The sequence below is a fragment of the Anthonomus grandis genome, chromosome 5, assembly GCF_022605725.1.
Source record: "Anthonomus grandis grandis chromosome 5, icAntGran1.3, whole genome shotgun sequence".
NCBI lineage: Eukaryota > Metazoa > Arthropoda > Insecta > Coleoptera > Curculionidae > Anthonomus > Anthonomus grandis.
This window is the reverse complement of record NC_065550.1, coordinates 29,828,055-29,854,181: the sequence shown is the minus strand read 5'-3', so window position 1 is coordinate 29,854,181 and position 26,127 is coordinate 29,828,055. Positions and strand designations below refer to the sequence as shown.

Sequence of the window (26,127 nt, the reverse complement as noted above, 5' to 3'; positions counted from 1 at the left end):
GCATATGTACTGTAGGTGTCCGACTTTTTAAAAAATTCGGTTTTACACGTGGCTTCTGCCGACACCAAAGGAAAAACCCTCGCGGCAGAAATCCTGCTTGGCATAGCGCTCCTAAGGGGCTCCCTAAGGTACCTACTGGAGTGGATCGATATGGCTTTGGAGGCTTCTTGCAAGCAAAGCATCGAGAGGTACCCACTTGACGGTTTTAAGTTTATTTTCACCTAATATAAACTTTTTTATTAGCGACTATTTTTCGAAGGCGATAATACAACTGGAGGGAGTTAAACCCGTTCTAAAGTACCCCGATTGGAAACAGGACCCTACAGACTCGATTTCGATGTATCAAACCGCTTTGTATTTATTGGAGGTTTTATCATTCATGGCTGTTAATTGTGGTCGGTTTACATCCTATTATAATATCGCATCAGAATTACGTAAAATGTGTTTGATTTTTTTAGGTCTCACCTATTCAGAATTGGAACAGTCTTTGACGTATTCCCAATTAAATTCATCGGAAGTGTACGTCTGGGGCAGCAATTCCTCGCATCAGTTGGCCGAGGGGCAGAACGAAAAAATTCTGTTGCCAGTTAAATCGAAGGTTTTTCAAGAAGTCCAAGAGGTGAGTCACCTTGTGATTTGTTACGGTTTATGTGTGATTTTTATAAGGGGGGTCAGTGGCCAGTGCAAGTCACTGTCGGGAACGTAATCGAGTGAACTTGACCCGAAATGAACTCATTTTTATGATAAGGTAGCTTTTATGGCAGACCAGTGTGTTTTTTCAATAATAGGGTATTTTATTGGATTTTAATAGTTTACATATTTTTTTTTTAATTCTTTTTTTTTTTGGTGCATGTTAAGTAGAAGGTCATTCCTAAATCGACAAAAAAATATTGTAAAAGATAATATGGGGATGTTAAAAAGTTGAATAAAATTACATACATATGGTAAATTTTTAATCTCACAGCGAAACGTTGTTTTCAAAATATATGTATATCTATTTAGATGCTACCAATAAGGTCTTCGGTTATACTATAACAAACAACCTTGCATTTTGATTAAGTTCCATCAGTGTGAGTCTGAGGAACTGCACAGTCAGCAAATGTATCAATTCTATGAAAGACCTTTAAATTGTCAGCAAAGGACAATTTGGTATAATTCACCTCCAAAATAGGCATATCGGATTACAAATATTGTTCAAACACAAGTTCATTTAACTGGAGAAGTCGTGCAATTTATGTCGGATTTTGACGCACAAACGAATAATTTCGAAAGCATTCTGAAAGAAATAGAACTCTCCGAAAGGAAATGATACTCTGAAAAGGAAGATTGTTTCAGTTGCAAGGTAAATTTAATAATTTGGAGACAAAGCAACAATAAATAGGGTACCAAATAAATCGGACTTAGATAACAGGAAGGTAACTGTCAAAATCATGGCAGCAATGGAAATTAAAGCAACAGAATTAGCAGACAGTGATATCCTGGAAACTGTAAGACTGGGTAAGAGCGAAGAGCGAAAAGCGAAATTTTGGTTGAGTTAAGGAGCACAGAAATGAAAAAGCAGGCACTTAGCAGGGTTAAGCAAATGAAAGGAATCACAGTCAAGTAGGGATCAAATGTTTTACTTAAATGATGATATCTCGGTACTAAAGAAGAAAATAACTGTCTGAATGAATCGACTTATTTTAAAACATCAGATCAGGAACTCCCTTTTAAGATTAGGTGGGAAATTGATCGAAGTGACTTTTAGACGAAGATTGTTTCTTATATATGTATATAAAGTCAACTTAATACTCAAATTTAATGATTTAATAACTTATTTGATGATTACAAGTGGTAATATAAATACAAGTGGTAATACATATAAATATTAGGACTATATATAGAAGGAATATATATTATAAAATTAGATGTAACTGTTTTATGTCAGGGACATATGACATTTGTAATGTAAATGATTTTGTTTTTTTAATGAAAGCCAGTTCAATAGATGCGATGGGTTTATTGGGTATGTAAGAGAGTTATGCAACTAATCAGTTATAACATTATGAAAATGTATTCTCTTTAAATTGCTACTGGTATAAATATTGACCTTTTAGCAACTGACAAAGAAACAAACCATTCCATCTTCTGTAGGCAGTCAGTTCCAAGGTAGAATAATTCTTTCGAAGTCATATTAACAGGGAAATGTGGGATAATATAGGGTTTTTTTCATGGTTTTTGTTCTATAGTATGTTTGTTGATAGAGTAAACAGCATGATTTTGAGTTCCACAATTAACTTTAATAAGTCGTTTACATGCAAGAAACAAAGGATAAAACCCTGGATTACTTACTGGTGCAAATATACATACTATAAGTCAGTAACACAAAATAATGCGAATGATCTCAAAAAAGTGTCGAAAAATTAGATAAAGAAGTAACTAATGATCAAGCTAACATTTTTTAAATAAAAAGTCCCGACTTTCAGATAACGGATACGAAGAAAATGGCTTAGGTTTTTAACAAAATAGTTGTTTTTTATTTGTTAAAAACTTAACCAACAATGTAAACGTACACTAATACGTTTTTTCTGGCGAAGCCCAGTTCCAGATTGAGCAAATAGAGAAAAAGTCTAAAAAAAGGTGTGAAAAACGAGGAGCTGGAACTCCACCTATAAAGCTGCACTTTGTGAAGTATGTGAGACAATTCTGAAGAATCTGAATAAAGCAAACTTTTTTCAAACAACAACTTATTGGTATGTTCTTGGACCTCAAACTGGCTTTTGATACTGTGGCCTCACTTTTAGGGAGACTATCGAACAGGGCAGTTAGAGGAATACCTAATGATCTAGTGAAATCTTATCTAGAAAAGATTATAACTTAGACTTAGAAAGAACAGAGCACTAGAATTTCAGGAGAAAGGGATCTACTGGCATATAGCTAAAAGTAAAGCTGAGGTAGCTTTAAATAAATTGATGGATAGCAATTTACTAACAATTACTGTTGATAAAATAAAATTTGCATAATTTTTCTTTGTTTTCTTTTTTTCTGGATCTTAAGCAATCAAGCTCCATAACACCAATTATAGATTGGAAGCATACTGTAATTGTACACCACAAATAGAAAGAAAAACATGTTTAAAATATTTGAGCGTATTCATACATTGTTGGGGACAAAAAATATATATTGCTCTGCGGATTTTCAGGAACAAGATCAGGGAACAAGATTGATACAATTTTTTTAAACAACAAATTTGGTTCGAAATTACAAGATAAATATGCCCAAGTAAGGCATATACCGAATTTATTAGTGGTCACAAATATAAGTAATAATTGTAAATCTTTAACACACACAACATAAATTAAAACCCTGAATAACGATTGCTATAATAAAGTCGATGAAACAAAAAGATAAACTTAAGAAAAGATTTAAAAAAAAATAAGGACAATGTTGAGTTAAAGAATACTACAACTATAAAAGATACACAAAAATATGTTAAATAATTTCAAACACCAAGGCAAAATATTCAGATAAAATTAATCAAAATAAAAAGGACATAAAACATTTATATAAGCTTGTAGCTAAAGCACCAAATGCCAGTAGTAATTTTGACTCGAAAATTACGATAAAGATTGATAGTAGGGGACAAAAATTTAGAATATCAGTGTCACTATTGTAGATACAGCTTTCGTATCCTATATAACGTGTATAATTCTTATATGTTAAGTACCATATAAAAGATTTTCGTTAGTAAGTTACTGCTTATACATGGATGTTGTATTCGGATAGATAGCTAGGTGTATGCTGCCTTTCCTATTTTTTAAATATTTTCCAATTTTTTCGTTTCTAGATTGAGGCCGGTCAATATTGTACCTTTATAATCCACAAAGATGGTTTCGTAAGCGCATGCGGAAAAGGTAGTTACGGTCGATTAGGATTGGGCGAATCGTTAAACCACAGCACCCCGAAGAAAATTTTACTGGACGGTTTCGTTAAGAAACTGTCCAGCTCAAGAGGTGCGTTCCTACTTGAAAAAAAAACCGCGAGAGAGTAAAATGTTCTTTGTCCAGGTTCGGACGGTCATACGCTGGCCCTAACGGAGGAAGGCCACGTGTACAGTTGGGGCGACGGAGACTACGGTAAACTGGGCCACGGCACTTGCGCCACCCATAAGACACCAAGACGAATTGGAGGACCATTTATAATTGAAAAAGTTATTTATATTCACGCTGGTTATAGGCATAGCGCGGCCATTACCGATGACGGACGGCTTTGGACTTGGGGTACGTAAAAACAAACATGAGAACATGGTGTTGTTTGATTTATTATCTCTTCTGTTAATTTTAGGTGAAGGTGACCATGGACGGCTCGGTCATGGGGATTACACCACCCGACAAATCCCCACCGTGGTTCCTGACATCCAAGACGTGGGACAAGTCGCCTGCGGCAGTTCGCACACCTTGGCCGTATCACGTGACGGTAGAGTAGTTTGGTCCTTCGGTAGTGGAGACAATGGAAAGTTGGGACATGGAGAAATCGCCAAGGTACAGGGTTATTTATAGACAGGGTGGCAATCTGAAAACCCTCTTAATATCTTTATTGCAGTTAGAAGTATGAAAAATCAGAAAGACACATGAACTTTATTTGTAAGCGGGACACATACTTTAAATGGATATTTTTAGCTTTCTTGCTTCAGCCCCCTAGGAGGTGTTCCTATAGACTTAAAATCTTAAATTGAAATGGGGGTCAAATGGTACAATGTTTTAAAGGACAATCAATTCTCTTTTCAGTGGCATTTCAGCATTCCTATTTTATTGCTTTTGGTCTAGAGGTTTCAAAGTGGCAGAAACAATTAAAACTTGCCTGATTTTGGTTTTCAGATTAGTGTTAGCAGAAAAACTAGGGTAGGGAGTAGGATAGATCGCCAATTCTCGGGAAAGGTGAGGGTTTTTTCTTGGATTTCGGGATAAAATTACTGAGGCTATTTTCTACAAGTAGACTTATTATACAAGTAGACTATACTCTATTTCCTTTTTGGTGAGAGCACAGTGCCTCATTTTTTATGCAGAAGTAGCATAAATATAGGGTGAGTCTTCCATTTTTCTACATGTAACAAAATGATAAACCAGGCTGTTTTTACCAATTTTAAGTGGACAAGTCCTGTATGGCCTCAAATACAATAGGTCGTAAAATTCGGAACAATGGTTTCGAGTTCATTTTTATGATAAACGGGTTGCCAGTGTCGTCCCGACTATGGATATTGATTTTAATTTTTAAGTTAAATAATTATCTGTTATGAAAAATTTATAAATAATGTTGGATTTTATCTATTATCTATTAGATAAAGATTTTTAGAAAAAGTATGGTTGGTAGGTATAACCTATATTTATTAAATTAACAAGAAACATTTCTTAAAAGTGGAAAAGCCTCATTATAAAACTATGGCAAATAAAATGAAATATAAAAATTTGATTAATACTACAATTTGATTGTTTTTTTAATGTTTAAAAAATTGTTGTAAAATTTCAAAAATCAACTGCTATCGGCTTCCTACCGGCAGTTTTCTTCACACTCTTCTTAGGCAAGTTCTCACGGTATTCACTTTTTCTGTCATTAAAAAGTCTGTAAATTGTTGCTTTACTTATGCCTGTCATATTGGCACATGTAGAAACTAGATTTCTAACAGTACTTAGAGGCATTTGATGTATAAGTGCATCATGTACGTTTAGTACTATATTCCTTGCTTTAAAATCTAAAACACCTTTACACACTACGGGGCTAAACTTTGACATTATTGCACAATTTAGGTACCTATAATACTTATACCTCCATATTTACCTACCTAGACAATATCTACTTATAAGGGTTAAAAAGAACTTGTTCATTAGGTACTTCAAACTCTTAAGTAATTCAAAGAATTTATGGCTAAAATTGGCCTATTTCTTGCACTATTAAATAAACCCAACAAATGAAAACATTCAGGTCTTAATGTACTTGAAAAGTGGGACGCCAATGGTTTACGACCGTTTTATGGCTATCGACCCTTTCGTGTGCTCCTACGGATTAAGAAATGGACTATAGGAAGAAATTTATGAGGAGGTTTTTTACCATTTTATTGGATAAGGCATCATTGCCAGAAAATCTTTTCCTACTGTGGGATCCTAGCCAGGTTAATTTTAATAAAACTTTTTTATAAAATGCTCAGCATTTTCTATCGTTTTGCTTGTCACAAGATTATACTCCCATTTCCGCCACATATATTTAGTTGCTCTTTTATTATTACGACGGCAATAATAATAATACATCTACTATTAATAACTAAATATACAGAATTACTATATCTCTGACACCTAATATTAAAGTTGAAACAGGGACTTCTGTATGTTGGAGGTATCTAAAAATAAATATACAGGCGTGGCAGAATTTTAAAAGACAAGGAATATAAGGAATTATATTATTAAAGGAATAATAATATAATTATAAGAAATTTTACACTATTGCTATAATAGAACTTACTACCTAAAAAAGCAACTACTTAAATAATCCATATAATGAAAAAAAATATTTAAAAACTTGGAAACCCCTAAAAGAACTTCATTAAATGTTCCCAATCATTTACTGGATTCTATTAATATAATTTAATTTTTTATTGAATATCTGAAAATATTTCTTATTTTGCTATAAAAAGGTAATTTTTATAGTCAAAATTAGTATATTAGATAATAATAATAATATGCAATTTAATTTTAATATGGCTTAATTGTCCCTTAAATTAATAAAATAATACAGGGTATTCATACAAATGATCAAATTATTTTCGAAATATTAGAGCCTTGCAGTCCTTTTATAGACATTTAGAGTACTCACATATTGAGTTGCATAGAGCATAGCTACTTCCCTGATCAATGGAATGTATCTATAAGCAAAAAAACCCATCTAGTTTTAACGGCTTAAGAATAATTAGTATTTTACCGGTAAAATTGAAGATTTTTGAAAACGTATTATACAACCAAGTCTAAGATCTAAGCACAGGAGTGGCTTTGACTACCGTCACTGATGTCATAATAACAGCAATTTTCAACAGCACTGGTATTTTTGGACTCCTCAAAGACTTTTGGTACTATTAATCATGAAATTTTATGAGAAAAGTTTTTTTTAGATCAGTCAACTTATAAATTCTTATTTTAAAAGAGAGAACTCAAAAAATATTTTCTAATAAACTCTTTCTGATGTTAAATATATAATTATCTAGAGTGCCCCAGGAGTCGATTCTTGTCCCACTTTTTACGCCTTTGTTATAATTATGGCTTTAAAGTACTGTAAACTACAAGGTTTTGTAGATGATACTTAAATTTATTTTCACTTTGACAACTATGATTACAATTAATCAAGATATAAATTTATTTAAACAATTAGCCTGAGAGCACAATCCTAAACTTAACCTTGCTTAATCATATATCACGATTTTTGGCCGTAAAAAAGATTTTCTTAAGGTTAATCTGAATATTGTTTTGAATAACGGTACTTTTCCAAAGGCAGATTGAGCCAAGAATTCAGATTTTATTTTAGTTAGTTTTTAACTTTAAAATTCTTAGTCTTGTCCAATTTCAACTACTGCGATTTTATGGTCAATGTTTAGATTTCATTGAAAGAAATCGAATTCTCGTACGGTATACTAATTCCCAGTTTTGAAAGTTTATATTTTTGTAGTACCTGTAATTAATTGTTTTGGTTGAACTAGATAACGATGATATCGAAAAGGATGACAAAACTAAGTTATGGTCTGTGATGGATTGGGAAACAGATAAAAAGCTAGATTCTACGATCTTAAGAGATTCACTACATATAATCATATCAATCAACCCCTCTTGATTTGTTCATAAATTTATTCTAGTTTTTTAATCTTGCAGAATACGGACTATTACCTAAATAGTTAATGTTATTATCACTAGCCAAGCTTATAAAGTCATATCGATAAGAAACATACCCAAGAAAGAAGCCATCAAAGTATGGAAAAAACCGATTTACTGCTAAAAGCACTCTTAAACACGTTTACCAATATGCAAAACCTTCCCTCCATAATTCATCCTTTAGAAGAAGACCAATAAATAATTTGTGTAACATTTCTAAGAGCTTTGCTAAAGAACATTTTCAAAGAAACTCTTTGTAAGTTGAGATAAGTTGCTCAAAAATTTAAGTAATCGCTGGGATATCTTTAAAATATATTATTAGATAATTTTATTTTTCATGTTATAAATCAATCAGCACATTAGTTTTAAACATAATGTTGAGTGATCAAACCCAAACAGTTTACATCCCATTTCCAAATCAGTGGAAACCCCAATCAAACGTTAAAACTATAAATTGCTACTTATGGTTGAAGATACCTAGCTGTACTGTTGCCAAACCAGACAAATACTGTAGGAATTATACAATACTCTAACTAAATGGAACGAAGACAAATGGATAAAAATCGTTTAAGAATTTGTACTCTGTAGAACGTAACCCCAATATTACCTTTACTAACTGATATAAAATAAGTGCTAGTTACAAAAAAAAAAAACCATTACACCTTAAATATTTTATATCTTAATGGATCATATAAATGTACGTAACATTTCTTTAAGGAACGTTGTGCCTTGTATGAGAAAATATTGAAATGATTATTTCTTTATTTGACTCTTCACGTTTTAATTTAACGTTGTAGGTGTGCAGACCCAAAGTAATCGAAGGCCTACAGGGTCTGGTGGTGCAAAAAGTATGCGCCGCCACTTCATTCTCCCTCGCCCTGACCACCGCTGGCAAAGTGTACGCGTGGGGCAGCGGTCCCGTCTTAGGAATGGGCACCGCAGACGCGATCGCCCTCCAACCTCTTCTCATCGAGGACCTTTTCGTTCATAGGATCGTCGATATTTCTGTTGGGGATAATCATTGCTTGGCCTTAACCGATGAACATACTGTAAGTTAAAATCACTTAATTCTTTTAGCTTGTTAATGTTTCTAACACGCGTATGCACCCTTTTAAAATCTAATCATAGTTAGCGTTATATCAATCTCCTCCCTTTGCAATGCACCGTACTCGAATTTTGTAATCTAGATTAGGGATTTGGCAACGTGATTTTGCCTGTCGTTTTTCAAAAAACTATATCAAAATAATCCAGTACGCTTGCTGAGCAAGATAAGAAATTGACGTCAAGAATACCAAACTTTTGGCCGAAAAAGAGTCTCTAATGATAATTGTCATGAAGTACGCTATAATATTAGAGTATAAAAAAACGAAGACAAAAAAATGAAGCCGAATTTAATCCTATCCTAGTCTTTCGAAATCGAGAACAGCTGAAAAAGTTGTACAACAATAATCTTCTTTTTATTTTCGTCTTCGAAATAAGTTGGTAGAACCTAAAAAACTATATTTAACTGAAGGAGGCTGTGGTTCAACACCGACAGATATAGTTCTTCTTAGAGTTTGTCTAGCTAAGGAAAGGTACACCATCTGTTTCAAAGCTGCGCCAAGTTTTGTCCCCTAATAACGCGCGATTAGCGACAGTAGCGCGCCTTTTTTTAATTTGAGAAAAGTTAATTTATATTATTTTAAATAATAGTGTATTGTGTTTAGTTTACATTCATTAGGTGCGTTGCTTAGTCTGGAATATGAGACAAATTAATATTTAAATTTTCCTAACTAAAATTTAAAACAGCTTGTTGGCTGCCTCTCTGATTTTGTGCAAAGCATAGAATTAATAATTAACAAAATTAGAAAAATTATAATTATATTATTATCAGGATTAGGATATAGAAACCCAAATATTAGATAAATTAATACATACCGGTAATTTTTTAATGGGATCTGAATTCCCTCCATTGCTTCTCTTTCCATAAATTTGGAAATATTATAAATAATTTCTCTTGCTTGGCTATTTAAAACCTTTCCTTTCACACCAATCCTTTTTGGAGCCATAATCACAAACAAAAATAACTATGAAAAAATAATATAAAAATTATTCACTCTAAAAAGATATAAACACTAAAAGGCACCGAACACAAATATAAGAATTAACGCAACGGCACTGTTTATATGCAAATCGGGGCGATCGATACCGTTGCTTTGGCAGCGGCGTAAACAAAAAACACGTGCTGTACCTTTCCTTAGCTAGACAAAGTCTAACATAGAAATCTTATTATAAAAAAGTAGGAGTTTGTATCTGAGGATAGCCACCTAATTCTATTAGCAGACCCAATGAACCTGAACCCAGTCCTAAGAAACAGAAAATAGATGAATCAAGAGATAACCAACAAAAAGATATCGAAAATTATGATACTTCTGAATTTTTTTCCAGTAGAAATAGAACGAAAATAGAGTGAGAATAGAAACTTATAAAAACATTATTCTTTTGAGAAACCTATGATAATTTATCATTAACCAAGAATGTAAGTGATGGATGACCACCAACATTTCTACAAAAGTCTATAAATCCAAAACGGTTAACTAACATTGAATCATTGGCCAAAAGTACTATTGTTAAGAAACCAGGAGGCAGGACCAAAAACTTTCCTCAGACAAACGAAGTCCTACCGGAGGGTTGCATGTTCTTACATCATCAGATGTTGGAGAAAAATAAGTTATTGGATAAAAGGGTAGTGTTAGTACGATTTGAGCACACCATTGAGTCCCAAGTTTTTCATCAAGAAAACATAAGCAAAAAAAGATTTAATTATTAGAAGGATATCTAAGCTTAGAGAAAGAGGAAAAGCTATTAACAATAGAATTTAATTAAGAGAATAAACACCTAATTATAAGAACTTAATATGGGTTAAGTATTTCATCCTTATTAACCTTTGATAGGCTTCAATATTCAAAATAGTGAGAGTTATATTAAAATATAACTAATATTAGTGTTATATTTAGTGTAAAGGATTTGGGCTTGAAATCAAACACCTTGAAATTTGATTACTGTAAATTGAGAATTTTACAGCTACAATACAGCATTTTTTCTCATAAAATTTATGTTCAAGGAATAAAAATAATAAAATCACACAAAATTAGTAATAAACCTATATCTATCTAGCCTACTTACAACTGGTTTAAACAGCTTTAATCGAAAAAATTACACGTTAAAGTGAACTGCAGGTTTTGATGTTCTAACAAATTTTTTTAAAATTTATTTTTTCATTTTTTCGTTTTTACTTTACATTTTCTTTAGTTTTGAAATTTAATTGGCGGTTCTGGATCAATCTTAATATGATGCCTATTTCTAGTAACGATTTTTCCAAATGCATACAGTTGAATCTGGTAACTTCTGGTAAATCTAACTATTTTTTTTAACAGTACTTGCTAGTTTAATTACAAAGGAAATTATTTATGAGGTGTTCGATCAATTTAAACAACTTTTCTTAGGTTTTGGTTCTAAGTTATTTACATGATAATTATAATAAAAAAAATGTCGTTTTAAATGTTTTGACATAACTGGTAAAAACTTTTTAAATTCCTACTAAGCAATAATTACCCTGTAGAGTATAATTTATTGTCTATGGAAGTATTATGTTATTCTAATAGAGCTAAAAAAATCTCTCTTTTTTATCAAAAAAACATTAATTAACATTTTTCTAATTGTATCTTCCTTTCTACCTAGGAGTAAATGCAATCAAATCGCCACTTCTGATTTTGAAAATATAGTGTAAAATTTCCAATTTTATATGAAATTATCAATATCTTGTGAAATAATTGGCTATTTAAATAAGGTACGAGCGCGAATAACTTTTATGCAATTTTGTTAACCTTTCTTTTTGCAATGATTTAGGTATTTTTTTCATTGAAAAATAGCAAGTCGTTCTAATGAGATAAGTTTTCTTTAATAACAAAATATAGTTTTACGTGTTGATTTAATTTTTTGCTGTTTTGCCAACCATTTTTTATAAAGTTTATTATTTGTAGCCAACTGAGTTGGTTTTTGTTTGACTGTTTATGACTTGCATTTGTTCTTAAGAAATTGCTGTAGGAAAATAATAGAGCTTGAGTCTCAATTTTCTTATCACAAAGATAATCATCCTTTTGATTGCTTATTGAAAAGTCATGACTTCTTGACAGTGTATCAGCTATAGGTTATTTCGTACCAAATTTATAAATTAAATTAATAGCATAACGCTGAATTTGAGTAAGCATACGCTGTAAACTCATCGGGCATTGTTTTGCCATCTATCATATCTGTTAAATATTTTGCAATGTAGTAAACACGTAAATTGTTTTGAAGTGAAACACTTACGATTGGGTTTTTTGATGCATCAATCGATAGTTGAATAGGTTTTTTTATTAAAAAACTGCAGAATTGGTTTTTTAGTTGAGATATTTTTTAAGTGATTAAATGTTTCTTGTTGAGGATGATCCCAATGCCAAATAGTTTTTTGTAAGTAAAATTCAGGTTTTTTAAAGCTAAAATTTTTTCTTCATCAGACGCCTTCATCATTGTCTTTTATGAGAAAATTTGGCCCATGAATTTTATTTTGTGTACACCAAATTCACATTAGATAATTAATTTAGAACATTGTCAACAACTTGTTTTAATCTAAAATCATGTTCTTCTTTATTAGATCCCCAAATTATATAGTCATCAATATATGACACAAAACTTGGATCGTTAAAATGATATCATTAATTTTTATTAATATTAATGAAGGTTTTTGCATGGGGTACAAACACGATGGGACAGTGCGGCCTGGGGCACATCTCCAGCCCCATAACGAAACCGTTAAAAGTCCCCGGCTTAGACTGTGCCATGGTGAGACAAATCAGCGCGGGCACGTCACATTCTATCGTTTGGACCACGCAGCCATCCGGGGGCAGTCCGCAAATGATGCGTAACAAACCGTTTTGTTTGGACTTGAACGAGAAAACGTTTAATTATTTCAAAGTTAGTTGAAATCAAATAATTAATAAAGCAGTGACGCTTAATGTTTAATTTTTAAGGTATTTTTGGAGAAATACACCGTGAGTTTCACGTATGAACCTGACAAGCCGCCGCAACCCTTCAAAACTCAAGCGGATCACTATAATTTTGTTTTGTTGTCCCTCAAACTGCTCTGCACCCACTTTCATTTGTGCATTGAGGGAAATTTGGACACTGCCGTGCTAAATAAGTACGCGACGGCTCTCAGGACCTCTTTGTTCAGGTACGAACTGTTTGCATAAAAAATTAATCAATAAATCATCTCATTTTGTACTTTTCTATTTTAGATTAGTAGATCTGGAGGCTCCAGAAGACATTCACAACCTCGCCAAAGAGGTGTTAAACATCGGCGCGCCTCTACTGTTGCCTTTTTTGAACGAAAGAGTGGAATTTCTGCATCAACATTTGAGCAGCGGTAACGCCTTATCACAGGGCCAGCAAATGCTTTTGACCATCATCTTGAGCAGCTTAGAAAACCCGATGCATATCGCCTCCCTGTTGGGTTACACCACTGTAACTGAAAAGGGCAAAGAGCTTGATGGGAAGATGACCGCCACTTTGATGCATACTTTAATCGAATCTTTTACTAAAAATACCGAAGAGACTTTGGAGTCGATATTGCAATATATGGCTATTACTACGCGGTTTAAGTGGCAGAGTCCTGGAAATTTTAAGACTATACATTTACAGAGGTAAAGTATATTGAAGGGTTTTATATGTTTTTTTTCAATTAAAATTTAAATATTTATCTATTTATAAAAGGCGTTTGAATGTTGAAAAAACACATTTTTGAAATATGTATCAAGCACAAAAATAAATACACTTCAATTAAAAAAAGGCTGAATAAAAATACTTTAGTCCTTAGCTATAATTTTCCAAGATACTTGTCAATATGCTGATTTAGATTTTTAGTAGTGACATGGTAATTTCAATTACTATCTGAACCATAGACTTTTTTCTTGTAAAAACAGTTATTAAGCCATTCAATTTTTAAACTTGAAACTTGGAAAAATATCCATGTGCCACATAACCCTTATGGCACAAGTTACCACAGATAAAAAACTAGAAGCAATTTTTCTTTATTTTTTAATGCTATGTGAAAATAAAATATAATTCACATAAAAACTAGACTTGCAATAATGAATAGTAAAATAATAATAGTATATTAGTTTAGGATAAGAGAGATAAAATTATACATAGGATGTAAAATATAAGCTACTTATGTTTTTCCCAGGTGTTATTTACCTATTTATCCGCGTCACCCTGTATTGTCTAAAATTTCCAAAAGTTGTCCTATACTTTCCTATTTAGTAATAGCTGTATAAAAATAAATAAAATAAATAAGCAAATAATACAGGTATTAAAATAATTAATACAAAGATATATCTATAATATATGTATCATTAGATAATTAAGTAACTCAATGAGTTTTTTAATTTGTTTGAGATACAGGTGATATGAGCCATTATACATCATAAATACCGTTCTTCCCGTTGGAACTTGTGGCTAAATGAGCTCGGCATAAGGTCATTAAAAAACAAAACCAATTTATTATAAACATCTTTTTTTTATGATACCACAATAATTTTTATCCTATTTGTTTTTGAAATCTCTGAATCTGAAAAATAAATAAATACATTTACAAAAATTATGTCTGTAAAAAAATTTTTGTTTACCTTTATTATCTTCTGAAGGTTGAATAATAACATCCTGTACAAGTTCCGGTAATTGATCGCCTTTGAACCAATCAAACTCATATTTGTCATTACCAATTTTCCAGCCGTAATCAGTAGCTCTGTTGGAATTTGAGGATGAGCATTACACCAAATATTTGCAATGAAGCTCCCTCTTAAAAACTGTTGCATTAGTTCTGATTGGCATGGTGGCATACTTAACCCATCTACATTTTTTATTTTAATTTTAAAAGAATCGTTTGCAGTATTAAAACATTTATACGTCTTTGAAAATATAACTCGTCGATTGATTTAATTTTTTTCAAGCCGTATAAATGGCAAACAAATTCTTGAACTTTTTTAAATATATTATTTTGGTTGCTTTCATCTATAAGTCCAAGGTCAGCGAATGTTTTTTGAAAATCTTCACTTTGCATCAATAACTGCAGAGGCTTTTTTTTGCCTTTCTTGTAAAATGCCGGGTTGAAATCACATCCAGTCAAAGTATGTAGTCCCGGAAGAGTATTGCAAACAGAATTTCCTAATTTTTCGTGCATTTTAGTGACATTGATCATCCTTTGATGATTTCCAGTCCCAGCTTCTATCCAAATTGTCGACGAACTTGACAAATTTTCCATGTTTCCTAGCATAATAACGAGAATGTCTGTATCCGAACACCTAATTAAAACGTTTACGTCTTGTATGATTTTACAAACATGAAAAATTATTTTAGGATTAGCCTCTTCGTGTGCTTCGCAGGTTAAATTTTCATTGATATTTTTATGTATTTTGCCATCTAAAACAGCGTATTCGTAGCATTTATCAAAGTTTAATTTGACGGATTTAACGCTAAAATATGGTACTAATTCATTACTAGCCCAGTGATTAATGATGCATTTTACAAATGCTATTTTAAATTTCAAATTACGCAATTCTTTTGAAAAATCGGTGGTGTGTTTTTGTTGCGGCCCAGAGATATTATAATCGCGATTTTCGGAGTTTCCTCGTAGAACGTGCTCGCAATCTTTTATAGATGGCTTGAAGTATCGATCAAAAACTATAACAATGTCTTGTGCATTATATTTTAAAATACTCTGTAAAAATTTTGTTAAAATATTTCCGAAGGTCATGGGAACATCCTTCATCAAATTTAAAAAGAAGAATCCATCTATTAGCACAACGACTGTATATACTGGTGCATCTCTATCGATTGACAATTCTAGTATTTTCATTAATACAGATTTATCTGTTTTACAGTGCGTGCCATCTAAATGGCACAAAGAAAGTGGCACTGGAGTTTTTCGCTCAACTGAAACTGCGAGAAGTCTGCCGAAAAGGTCACGTTGCATTCTTATTTCCTGAACTTTTTCATTTACATTGATCTGTTTTTTTTTTCAATGAGTCGACAAATGTTTTGACTTTATTAGTTACGATTTTTGCTTCGAATCGCGTACTCTCTTTGTTGCAACCAGAAATAAATGCTTCTCGCAATTCATTGTCGTGATTTTCTATATTTAGTAAATATTCTGATGCTGCTTGGCCATTTGATATATTCAACAATAAATTTGAATCGATATTACGATCAAAAATTATATTATATGTGACGCGAGACGAGAGAAAGGCCCTAAGAGGCAAAAATTCAATTTTTGGTTGTTTTGTACGGTTTTTTAGTTGCTCGATCATGTGGAAAAATTTAAAATCTTATTGGTTAAAATTCGAACGAATTTTATTTTAGGGATTATTAAAACAACTGCGACACGGTGCCTTAATAAAATAAATGTCGTATGATAATGTTATTTCATTCTAAGTAAATTATAAATAAAAGACGAGTTGCCGCGTGTAAAATCTACACAGAGCGAAAAAAATAATTTCTTATCCACTGACTGACGGGCGTTGCTCTATGGAATGGTTGACTGACCATTTTATTCATTAATAATATAGTCAGTAGTAGTTGCTAAAAAAGTTTCAAGCTTAATACACGAATTGCACCCTTATAAATCTCGTTACGCACATCACAGCTGACTGACCAGCTGTGTCCCTATAGGACGTTGACTGACTATCATAATTTTGATGTACATATAAAAAAAACAAAAGTTCATAAAGTTTCAGCCTTAAGAAATCGATTTTATTATGTCGGTGATCACGACATGTTTGACCGCGCACCTGAGGCACCTGTTCTAATATTCGCTTGACTGACCGTAGCATTTTATTGTAAATTATGATTGTGAATTTGATGAAGATGAAATTATGATCACCTGACAAAAAACCAGGCTTAATAAATTCAGAGACTTTTTTTGGCTCTGCCTCTCCGTCTACTACAAAACTCTCGGAAATTTACTTTTTATTACTTTTTACATATTTGAAATACTGAATAGAATATTGAATAGAATAGATTCATTGGTAGAGATGGAGGGCTGGGTATTTATATTATCTCCAATATTTAACGCCAGTCAATTAATTTTGATATTCATTCTACTACTTGCAGATTTATCGGTTTACATCTTAAATTAGATTAAAAATAAAATTTTGCTATCTGTAAATCAACTACCTTCTACTGATATTGATCTTTTTTTGATATTTTAAAAGCTTATTTTCATGAATACTACCTTTCTATGTTTGAGAGATTTTACTGGGGGTTTTAATATAAACTTCCTACAGTCATCAACTATATTAAATACATTTATTCTGTTACTCGATGCATTTAATCTTATGCAAAATATTACAAAACCAACTCGATATTAATTTCATAATAATTCAAATTCTCTTTTAGACCTGATCATCACCACAAAGAGTTAATAGTTATTATTAATGGCTCTATTCCTATTTCTGCTGCAATTTCTGATCACTGCTTTTGCAATCTATGCAATTTTGCAAATCAAAATTAATATAAGTGAATTTAGATATAATTAATTTATAAATTATGATAATGTTAATCGCCCTACCATATGATTCGATCTATCTATAAAATAGTATTAATAATAGACTTGACATATTTTATTCAAATATTGAGTACAACAAACATTAATTGAGCTTAAAAAAATCAATTTTTGTCTTGGATCTTAAATAACATAAGATTATTAATTAAATTAAAGGATAAGACACCCAACTCAATCCCACTGTATTGTATATATTTCCTAAGTAATAATTTAAGGATTCATCACACGTAACTCCTTGCCAAGGTGTTACTGTGGAACGGGTTTCTTAGAATCGAGATGCACTTCAATTTGTGTCTTTTTTTAAATTAAATTATGTCGAATATTATAATCTGTAACTTTTTTTTGGAAAATAAACCTTTTTTTTTTGTAAATATTTCAGGTTGTTATCTGCCCTGCAAAACCATATGTTGGCCAATCACATAATTTCCATACAAAACGATGCTAAACCGTTGACGGAGGACGATTTTTTGGTCAAACATCTTTTAACTTTATTCGAGTTTGCCATAAAAGTACTGAAGAAAGCTGCTAATATTTTGGTACATTTAAATAATTTAAAAAAATATATAATAGACAATAATTAAGTGCCAATTTCAGGATGAATATCCGAGTTCTCTAGAACTTTTGTACAACGTACTTCAAGACTCCATAGCCGGGTCCATGTTATTTAAAATCCTACATTCCCTGCTTTTGATGCCTGTAAATTACGTTAAAGTGCTTTATGCTCCTTTATTGGACGTTTTGGATGCCTTGGACAAGTTTAATCAGAATTTACCAGAGGAGTTACTAGTGGAAACAAACAAGGATGGGTCAAGTAAGTTAAAGAGGAAAATCTTAGATGTATTTACAAAATAGTTGTCAGAATTATTGCTCAGATAATTTTTTAGTTAATTCATAGTCAGTTACTTGCAAATTCTGTGAATGTCGTTTTAATTCTCAATGTTTGAAAATAAAGAGTTTGCCGTTTATAACAATCTCTAATTGTCAAAACAGATGTTGAATTACCTCTGATTGTCAAAATATATTTTGGCACTATGATGACTGTAAAATTAGTTCAGGAAGTTTGATGTAGTGAAACATATTAATATTCCGGAGCGGTATATTGCCGGAAACAATATTCATTCGTCTTTAATTCTAAGAAAACTGATTAATGGAGAAAGGTATAATAAAGACGAAGTGGACCGAAGTTGTTAGAAAGCTAAAAACATTTCCACCACTAATTATAAAACCAAAAAAGACCAGACTGGACAGCGTCGCGGCTAAGAACGCCATTTGTGACAATATTATACCATCGGATTTAGCTGTTCAAATTAAAAGAGTAAAGGCTGTTTATTGGTCGTGATACTGTTGTAATTTAGTGTGTAAAATTGAGTTAAATATCTAGGGATCGCGATAGTGAGGTGAGTTATAGTTTAATTAATTCAGGTTGAAAAGTTTCTCCCTGTTTTTCTGCCTAAATTAAAATGAAAGTCAAAAAGAAAACCAGCTGGCTTAACTGAAAATCCCACTTAGATTCTTTGCTCTTTTATCGAAATCAACCAATAAAAAAAGTATACCATCGAATAGCCCAAGTGAAGGCCTCGGCCAATTTCTTTGTCCTATTAGGGGATGCCTACATGAAAATCCTCGAAATAGACGAGGCATTAGAAAACTATGAAAAGACCTTAAAAAGTTGGAAAACAAGTCGAGACAAAATTATCTGAGAACTATTCGGTACAGATTCCACAAATATCAAACCCAAAGATAGTTGTTATTCGAAATAATGTATATAGATAATGAAAAGGATTTTATAAATAAAATTAAAAACCAAAGTCGTTTGCCTGCTACCGTAGGTACTGAAATTCGTGGTATCGCCGGAAATCTTTAAATGTCTAACTAATAATAATAAGAGAATTACCTAATAGTTAGTATTATTGCTCAAAGCCTTCTTTTGCACTTTCAAAAAATATAACATCTATTATATAACAGCATCCCTCTCATAGTGAGACGCACCTTACATCCGACATAGAACAGACCTGGTATGGCATACCAAGGTATACTGCATAATAACAGGTATTCGAACAGTTGAACTGGTGGTACTATAATTTACATGTTATATAGAATGATGCAGTGTTATGAGTATTGGTGTCTTTGGCTCCTGTTGCATGAATCTATATATAGATCACCTATCTCAAATTTCAGACAGTTCTTAAACTAGTTTAAAGAAAAATTAAATAAAATGAGGATCTAATACATCAGGAGAAAACATTTATTTTAGGTGATCTTAATTTAAACCTCCTAAAAGAAATCAATGAAGCGAACTTTATGAAATGTATTAGAGAAACTAGTGAAGTAGATTGTGAAAGCCTTTACAAGAATCACAACTTATTGATCATATCTATACAAATGAAGTTAAAGCCATAGACGTAATTTTCCTGTAATAATTGATCACGAAATTATTTGAGTGCAAATTTGCATTATGACTTTCAGGGATAAGAAATTGCATACTTTGAAAAGAACTGTAGATCTAGAGACTATTAACCAAATAAGTGAGGGAGCGAATGCGATTTACACCTCGAAAGATGTAAATATTATATAATAATTTTATAAGCATAATGTAAACAGCTTTAAGTAAGTTCGCGCCTGAACGAAGCGAAAAATTAATATTTATTAATATTATGATAATAAAATTCATCAATGTAAAGGTGATAGTCGCAGGACAGGTTTACTGGGAAATAACAAACAATCTACTGATTATACGAATGTTGATTTTGATACCTATACAGGCAGTATAGAGGGAAACTGTAGTCAAATTTAGTCAGATAAGATATTTCTTCAAGTATTGAAACAATAGAATGGATTTCTAATACAACTAATTTTCCGAATCTACAAATTTAGCATTTAGCTTTATTTAGTGTCATTGCATACCCTCTATTAGATTTAATTAATTCGGACTTATCAACTGAAAAAATTTCAAGTGATTTAAAATGTGCAATGATTCCAATACCAAAATTATCCAGTCAGTCTCATGTAGATTTTCGACTCGAAAAAAATTCAATTATTCCCTCTTATAGAGACAATTGGATGGCAACAGTTGCGATAATACTTGAACAACATTAACATGAACAACATTAATTTCAGTATGTGTATGGAATATGGCGAAAATACATTAATAAAGGCAAATTACTTTTTAATGTATTTGTGGATCTTCGTGCTTTTGATCGTAATATTCTTATTAAAAAACGGTTATCTTATGGTGTATGTAATATAGCTTTGGACTGGATTAAAAATTACCTGGATAAGAGGTACAATGGAGTATGTATAGGGCAAATGTTTTCAAATAAAATAGATATTATCATAGGTGTATCACAAGGTAGTGTTGTTCTTGGACTGTTATAATTTATATAAACGATATCTATACTGTTTTACAAAACTCTTTCGTAAATTTATTTGCAGACGATACAATAATGTGTGAGTCAGGTAAAAATTACAAAGAAGGTACAAGTATTTTAAATTCCGAATAGAATATGCAACTAAGTCAAAATTGTGTGTATTTAGTAAAAAATCAAAAATTAATCGGGAGGACTTGGTAATGTACAAATCAGGAAAATATTCCTTACAAGAAAAAAATGAAATATCTGGAGGTACTTTCAGATGCGCACTTAAATTATCATGTACATGCAGACTACATAATGAGAGAATTCGCAAAAGAAGTTGGTTTTTTAAGAATCGAAGTCAATGCACATAAGATTGATGTTATATAATGCCATTGCACTTCCACATTTGCAGTTTTGCATAATATTGCTGTTAAATTTACCTGAATACAAGATTAACCAATTGAAAATAATCCAAAACAGAGCTATGAGACTGATTTTAAAATGTAATCGGTATACTCCTATGAAATCTATGTTAAGTGTCCTAAGTATGCTGTCTGTCAACCAAAGAATTATGTTTAGTGTCTATTTGTTTATTTTTAAGTTAAAACAACATCTTTTACCTACCTGCATCTGTGATAAATTAAGAGTTTTTGAAGATAAACATAATTATGGTACTAGGAAATGCACAGATTTTTTACTGACAGGCAGGTGTAACACAAATCAGTTGCTCAACTCTGTCCTGTACATAGGCTTAATAGAATTCAATAAATTACCTGTGATCATTAAAACCTACGATAATCTAAAACAGTTCAAGAGGCTTTTGAGCAAATTTATTTTTATTCTCATATTTAAGTGGCCTTTATACTTTTTATAATTGCCTTGATGCTAAATAAATATTTATTATTATTATTATTAATATTTTGTATCAATGGCTTTGTAAAAATAAATTAAAATTAAATCAATCAAAGACAAAGTGTATGCTAATAGGCACCAAAACAAACTGTAAATCAAGGTTTAAGGGTTGAAATTAATAAAGCAACACTTCAGTTTGTCACTGAAATTAAATATTTAGGGGTACTCTTAGATCAACAATTAAATTCTTATGGTAAAATATTGTGACACCAGTACTTTCTTTGGGGGTTGTAGCTTAATTAATACTACTGTGTTGGGCTTTAATGAACAGATGGTATATTGAGTTGCCTAGATGTTATAATTCTGGTGTCTACGTGACAACTCCCTATTAGTACATTTTATTAGATATGCAATTACAATAACACATTATGCTGAGTCGTTGTTTCCCAGCCCACGTGCGCTTCGGATGTCTAGCTCGTACAGGGTGGTCTCTCAAATAGGTGGTCTGTCGTCACACACCCCCTTCTTGAAAGAAAAACGTCGACCTCGACGTTTGATGAGCATCGACCTCTCGTCAGCGTTTGTGTTCTGGACTGCAACGATCAACATCTATAACAAAAAGAAAAAAAAACAGCAGTATACTTCTTTAAAACACACAAAATAAAAAAAAGAAACAATAAACTTATTTCATAACTTAAACCTAGTTTGACTTTTCCCTAACGTCTGGGTAGCCACGGACGACTGAGAAGCCCTCAATGAAATCCCGGTCATTTCATTAATCGTATCAATTTCCTTCGTGTTACCTTTCGTTTCTCTTAAACGTCTATCTTTCACATATTTAAAGCAAGCCCAAAAAATAAAAACAATTACCAATAAAATTAGAACGGCAGCGTTTACATCATTTAAAATTACACTTACTTCGCTCATTGCCGTTGCTACTGGAGTATACCCTAAACCTAATAAATATGGATTTCTTATAATTACTACGAAAAACAAAGCGGTTGTTATAACATTTATAATCGTAAGTAAATTCCCAGTATAATGATACCTAAAACTATACAATTTATCACTACCTACATACTTAGCTTCCAGCATATCTGGCATTATTTTGCTTATATTTGGATTTTCAAAAGTTGGTAAAGACTGCTTCCAATTATCGTTTAAAATTACTCCAGTCATCTTACTAGGCAGCTTTAATAAATTCATTTGTATTATTTTAAATACAAATTACAAAACTCAATAATAATTACCTTATTGTTATTTCAATAATTGCTTCCAATCAGCATAAATAAAACCTACTTATAATACGCCATAATTATGATTTCAACATAACTAAAATAAAATTTTATGCTTACTTTAAACGTAAATGACCTGTACTATATTTACACCTAATTATGATCGATCTACATATTTCTTCATGCGCTCCACGTGGATGGTATCTTGTACATTTTTATTATTCTTTTTAATTTTAATCTGATAATGGACGTCACTAATTTTGTTTATCACTTCGTAGGGTTCAAACCACCGATGTAATAATTTTTCAGATTTGCCCTTTTTTCTTATAGGGGTATATACCATAACCATATCCCCTTTTTGATAAACAACTTGTCTTTTGCCTTTATCAAATCTTTCTTTTTGTCTTTGTTGTTCTGTTGCTATTCGCCTAAGGGTTTCCTCCCTCGTACTCTGAATTCTTCGTAATAACTCTTGAACATCCTCATCCCTACTATTTTCGACTCCTAATGCAACGTCAATTGGCAACCTCGCTTCTCTTCCATAAACTAAAAGAAATGGCGAGCATTTCGTTGTTTCCTGAGGTGCGGTGTTATACGCAAAAGTTACCAAATTTACATATGTGTCCCAGTCTTTTTGGTTCGTACTCACATACATTGCAAGCATGTTCGCTAACGTACCATTGTAGTGTTCGCATAACCCATTGGTACGTGGGTGGTAGGCCGTGGTTGTAGAGGGATAACTGCCTATTCCTCGTAGCAGTTCGGTTACTAATTGGGATGTAAAACATTTTCCTCGATCTGTTATAATTTGATACGGGCATCCATGCTGACAGATGATGTTGTCTAACATAAAATTTGCTGTATTATTTTGCATTGGTTTTGCTATAGCCCATTTTGTTGCGTAACAAATTGCAGTTATAATAACCGTATTGCCCAAATTACTTTTTGGAAACGGTCCCAAGATGTCAATACCTATTTTAGAGAATGGTAATCCTACTTTTATAGGTTGCATTAACCCTTGAGCCGCTTTAGGAGGACATTTATGATGTTGACATTGAAGACATGATTTTACATACTTTTCAACCTCCTTATACATTCCAGGCCAAAAATAGCGACTTTTTATTTTACCAAATGTTTTCGCAAAACCTAAATGTGCACCGCTCAAACAATCATCGTGACACGATATTAAAATATCAAGTTTCATTTTCTCAGGTATCACTAAAAGTTTGGTGGAGCCGATTTTGCAATTAAATTCTTTTTTATACAGCAAATCCTCTTGTAGTAAATAACTTCGTGCCATTTTACGTATTTTGCTTTCTGCGGCGTCAGGATTTTCAAGTGCACACCTTATTTGATTTAGCAACGAATCTTCCTGCTGTAATTGTTTAACATTTATCGAGTTCAATGACCTCACGGGTAATTCTTCTAACAAAATTAGTAGTTCTCTGTAATTATTCTCTTCTAAATTTTTATTTAAATCTATAAGCAACGTTATGGCTTTTAATGAGTTATTTTTACTACTTTCTAATAGAACAACAGAATTTTTTATGTTACATAAATTAACATCACATACTACATTGTCTTCCTGTAAAAATACAGGGTAACTCCCGAAAAGTGTATCCTTATGATACTCACTAAAATCATTCGCGCCTACGCGCGAGAATTCCTTATTTAATTCGCCCAACACGGTATTTTTATAAATGTCTACAGTTACATTAGAGGTGTTTGTTATGCAAATTATCGTCTTCTTTTCGTCAAAATTGATAATTTTACAAGCTCGATTAAAAAAATAGTTAGTGGACGGTGAAAAAAAAAATAGTTTCTTGCTAACGCTCTATTGAAATGCACTGAAACTTTTACTGAACTTTTAGGAGGTATTTTAACAAAACAGACACTGCGTACAACACTATCTTGCGATGGAGTTTCGTAATCTAATTTACCGAATTTAATAATACGCGAGTCTTTTCCTACTTGCAGTTTTATGGATTTTAGAAGAAAATTAATATCAGCTCTAAATTTGTCATTAAAATCATTTCTTAAAATAATTTTTTCTCCAAAATTTTTAACAACGATGAAGTCAAATGACAACTCTACACCATTTAAAGCAAAATTCAACTTAATCCTACCTAAAACCCACAATAAATGTCCACTGGCTGATTTAATTATCACGCTTCCTACCTTTTCTATTTTACAGTGTCTAACCCAAGAGTAATCAATTAAACTTATTCCTGACCCGGTATCTATAATAAATTTTACATTATTTTGACCTATACATCCGTTAATAATTACTGGCTCTATAAATGTCGTTATGTCAGATACAGTATAAGTACATGATTTTAACTGCCTTTTCTTAAACCTACAATTATTTTTCTTATGGCTATCTAATTTACAGAAATAACAATTCAGCATTAAATTTGATTGAATTTGTTTTGTAGATTGACCGTCGCTTATCGACGGGTATTGCCGTTTTTTGCATAGCAGTTTTTTGCATAGTGGCCAATTTTTCCACAGCTATAACACCTTATTTTTCCTTCTGGCGTTCGTACCTCTCTTTTAATGCTAGGATTGTTAAATCCGTTATTTCTTGAATTATGATTAAAATAACGTGGGTTATTAAAATTTGACTGTTGCCTACCTGATTGTCTTTCCAGTTGTTGGATTCTCTGCACCAGATCATTCATTTGGTGATGGTTTCCTCTGGCTGTTTCAGGGTAAGGTCCTCTGCTAGTACTCGGCATGGCTCCATCAGGGTACGACTCTCCCGCCAAAAACTCGGTAGTTTCTACTTTCTGCAAGTTCCTTCGAAGAGCCTCTACTGTCGGGTTGTCCATTAAATTTACTTTCTGTAGAATTTTCGGTTGCAGACCTCTTATGATGAAACCAACTTGCTCTCGTTCTTCCATATCTGGATCTACATCATGGCACAATTTCAACATCTCATGATAATAGGACCACAGTTCATCGAGATCCTGCTGCTTTCTAGTTAATAGCCGAACATACACCTGCTCTTGGTCTTTTGTTTTTGTAAAGTTGGCTCTTAAAGACTCTATTGCTTCGTCGTACGTCTCTATATCTTCCTCTATCGTTTCAAAGCATTCTAGAGCTGCACCTTCCAAATAGCATAGTAGTTGGAGAAGTTTAGTCTCCTTAGACCAACGGTT

The 26,127-nt window shown here is 32.2% G+C and overlaps 1 protein-coding gene across 3 annotated transcripts in view; it reads left to right on the top strand.

Annotated features, from left to right (window-relative positions):
• The window catches only part of LOC126735863 (probable E3 ubiquitin-protein ligase HERC1), a 111,986-nt gene that overhangs the window by 2,643 nt on the left and 83,216 nt on the right, over positions 1-26,127 (top strand). For 2 of the 3 annotated variants that reach the window (XM_050439952.1, XM_050439951.1), the window contains exons 4-14: positions 16-188; positions 244-619; positions 3,827-3,992; positions 4,047-4,259; positions 4,324-4,520; positions 8,684-8,935; positions 12,648-12,881; positions 12,938-13,140; positions 13,205-13,609; positions 17,906-18,062; positions 18,121-18,337. In XM_050439952.1, coding sequence (XP_050295909.1) covers positions 16-188; positions 244-619; positions 3,827-3,992; positions 4,047-4,259; positions 4,324-4,520; positions 8,684-8,935; positions 12,648-12,881; positions 12,938-13,140; positions 13,205-13,609; positions 17,906-18,062; positions 18,121-18,337 — 2,593 coding nt within the window. The remainder of the gene's footprint in view (positions 1-15; positions 189-243; positions 620-3,826; positions 3,993-4,046; positions 4,260-4,323; positions 4,521-8,683; positions 8,936-12,647; positions 12,882-12,937; positions 13,141-13,204; positions 13,610-17,905; positions 18,063-18,120; positions 18,338-26,127) is intronic. The other variant, XM_050439953.1, reaches the window with a different exon arrangement.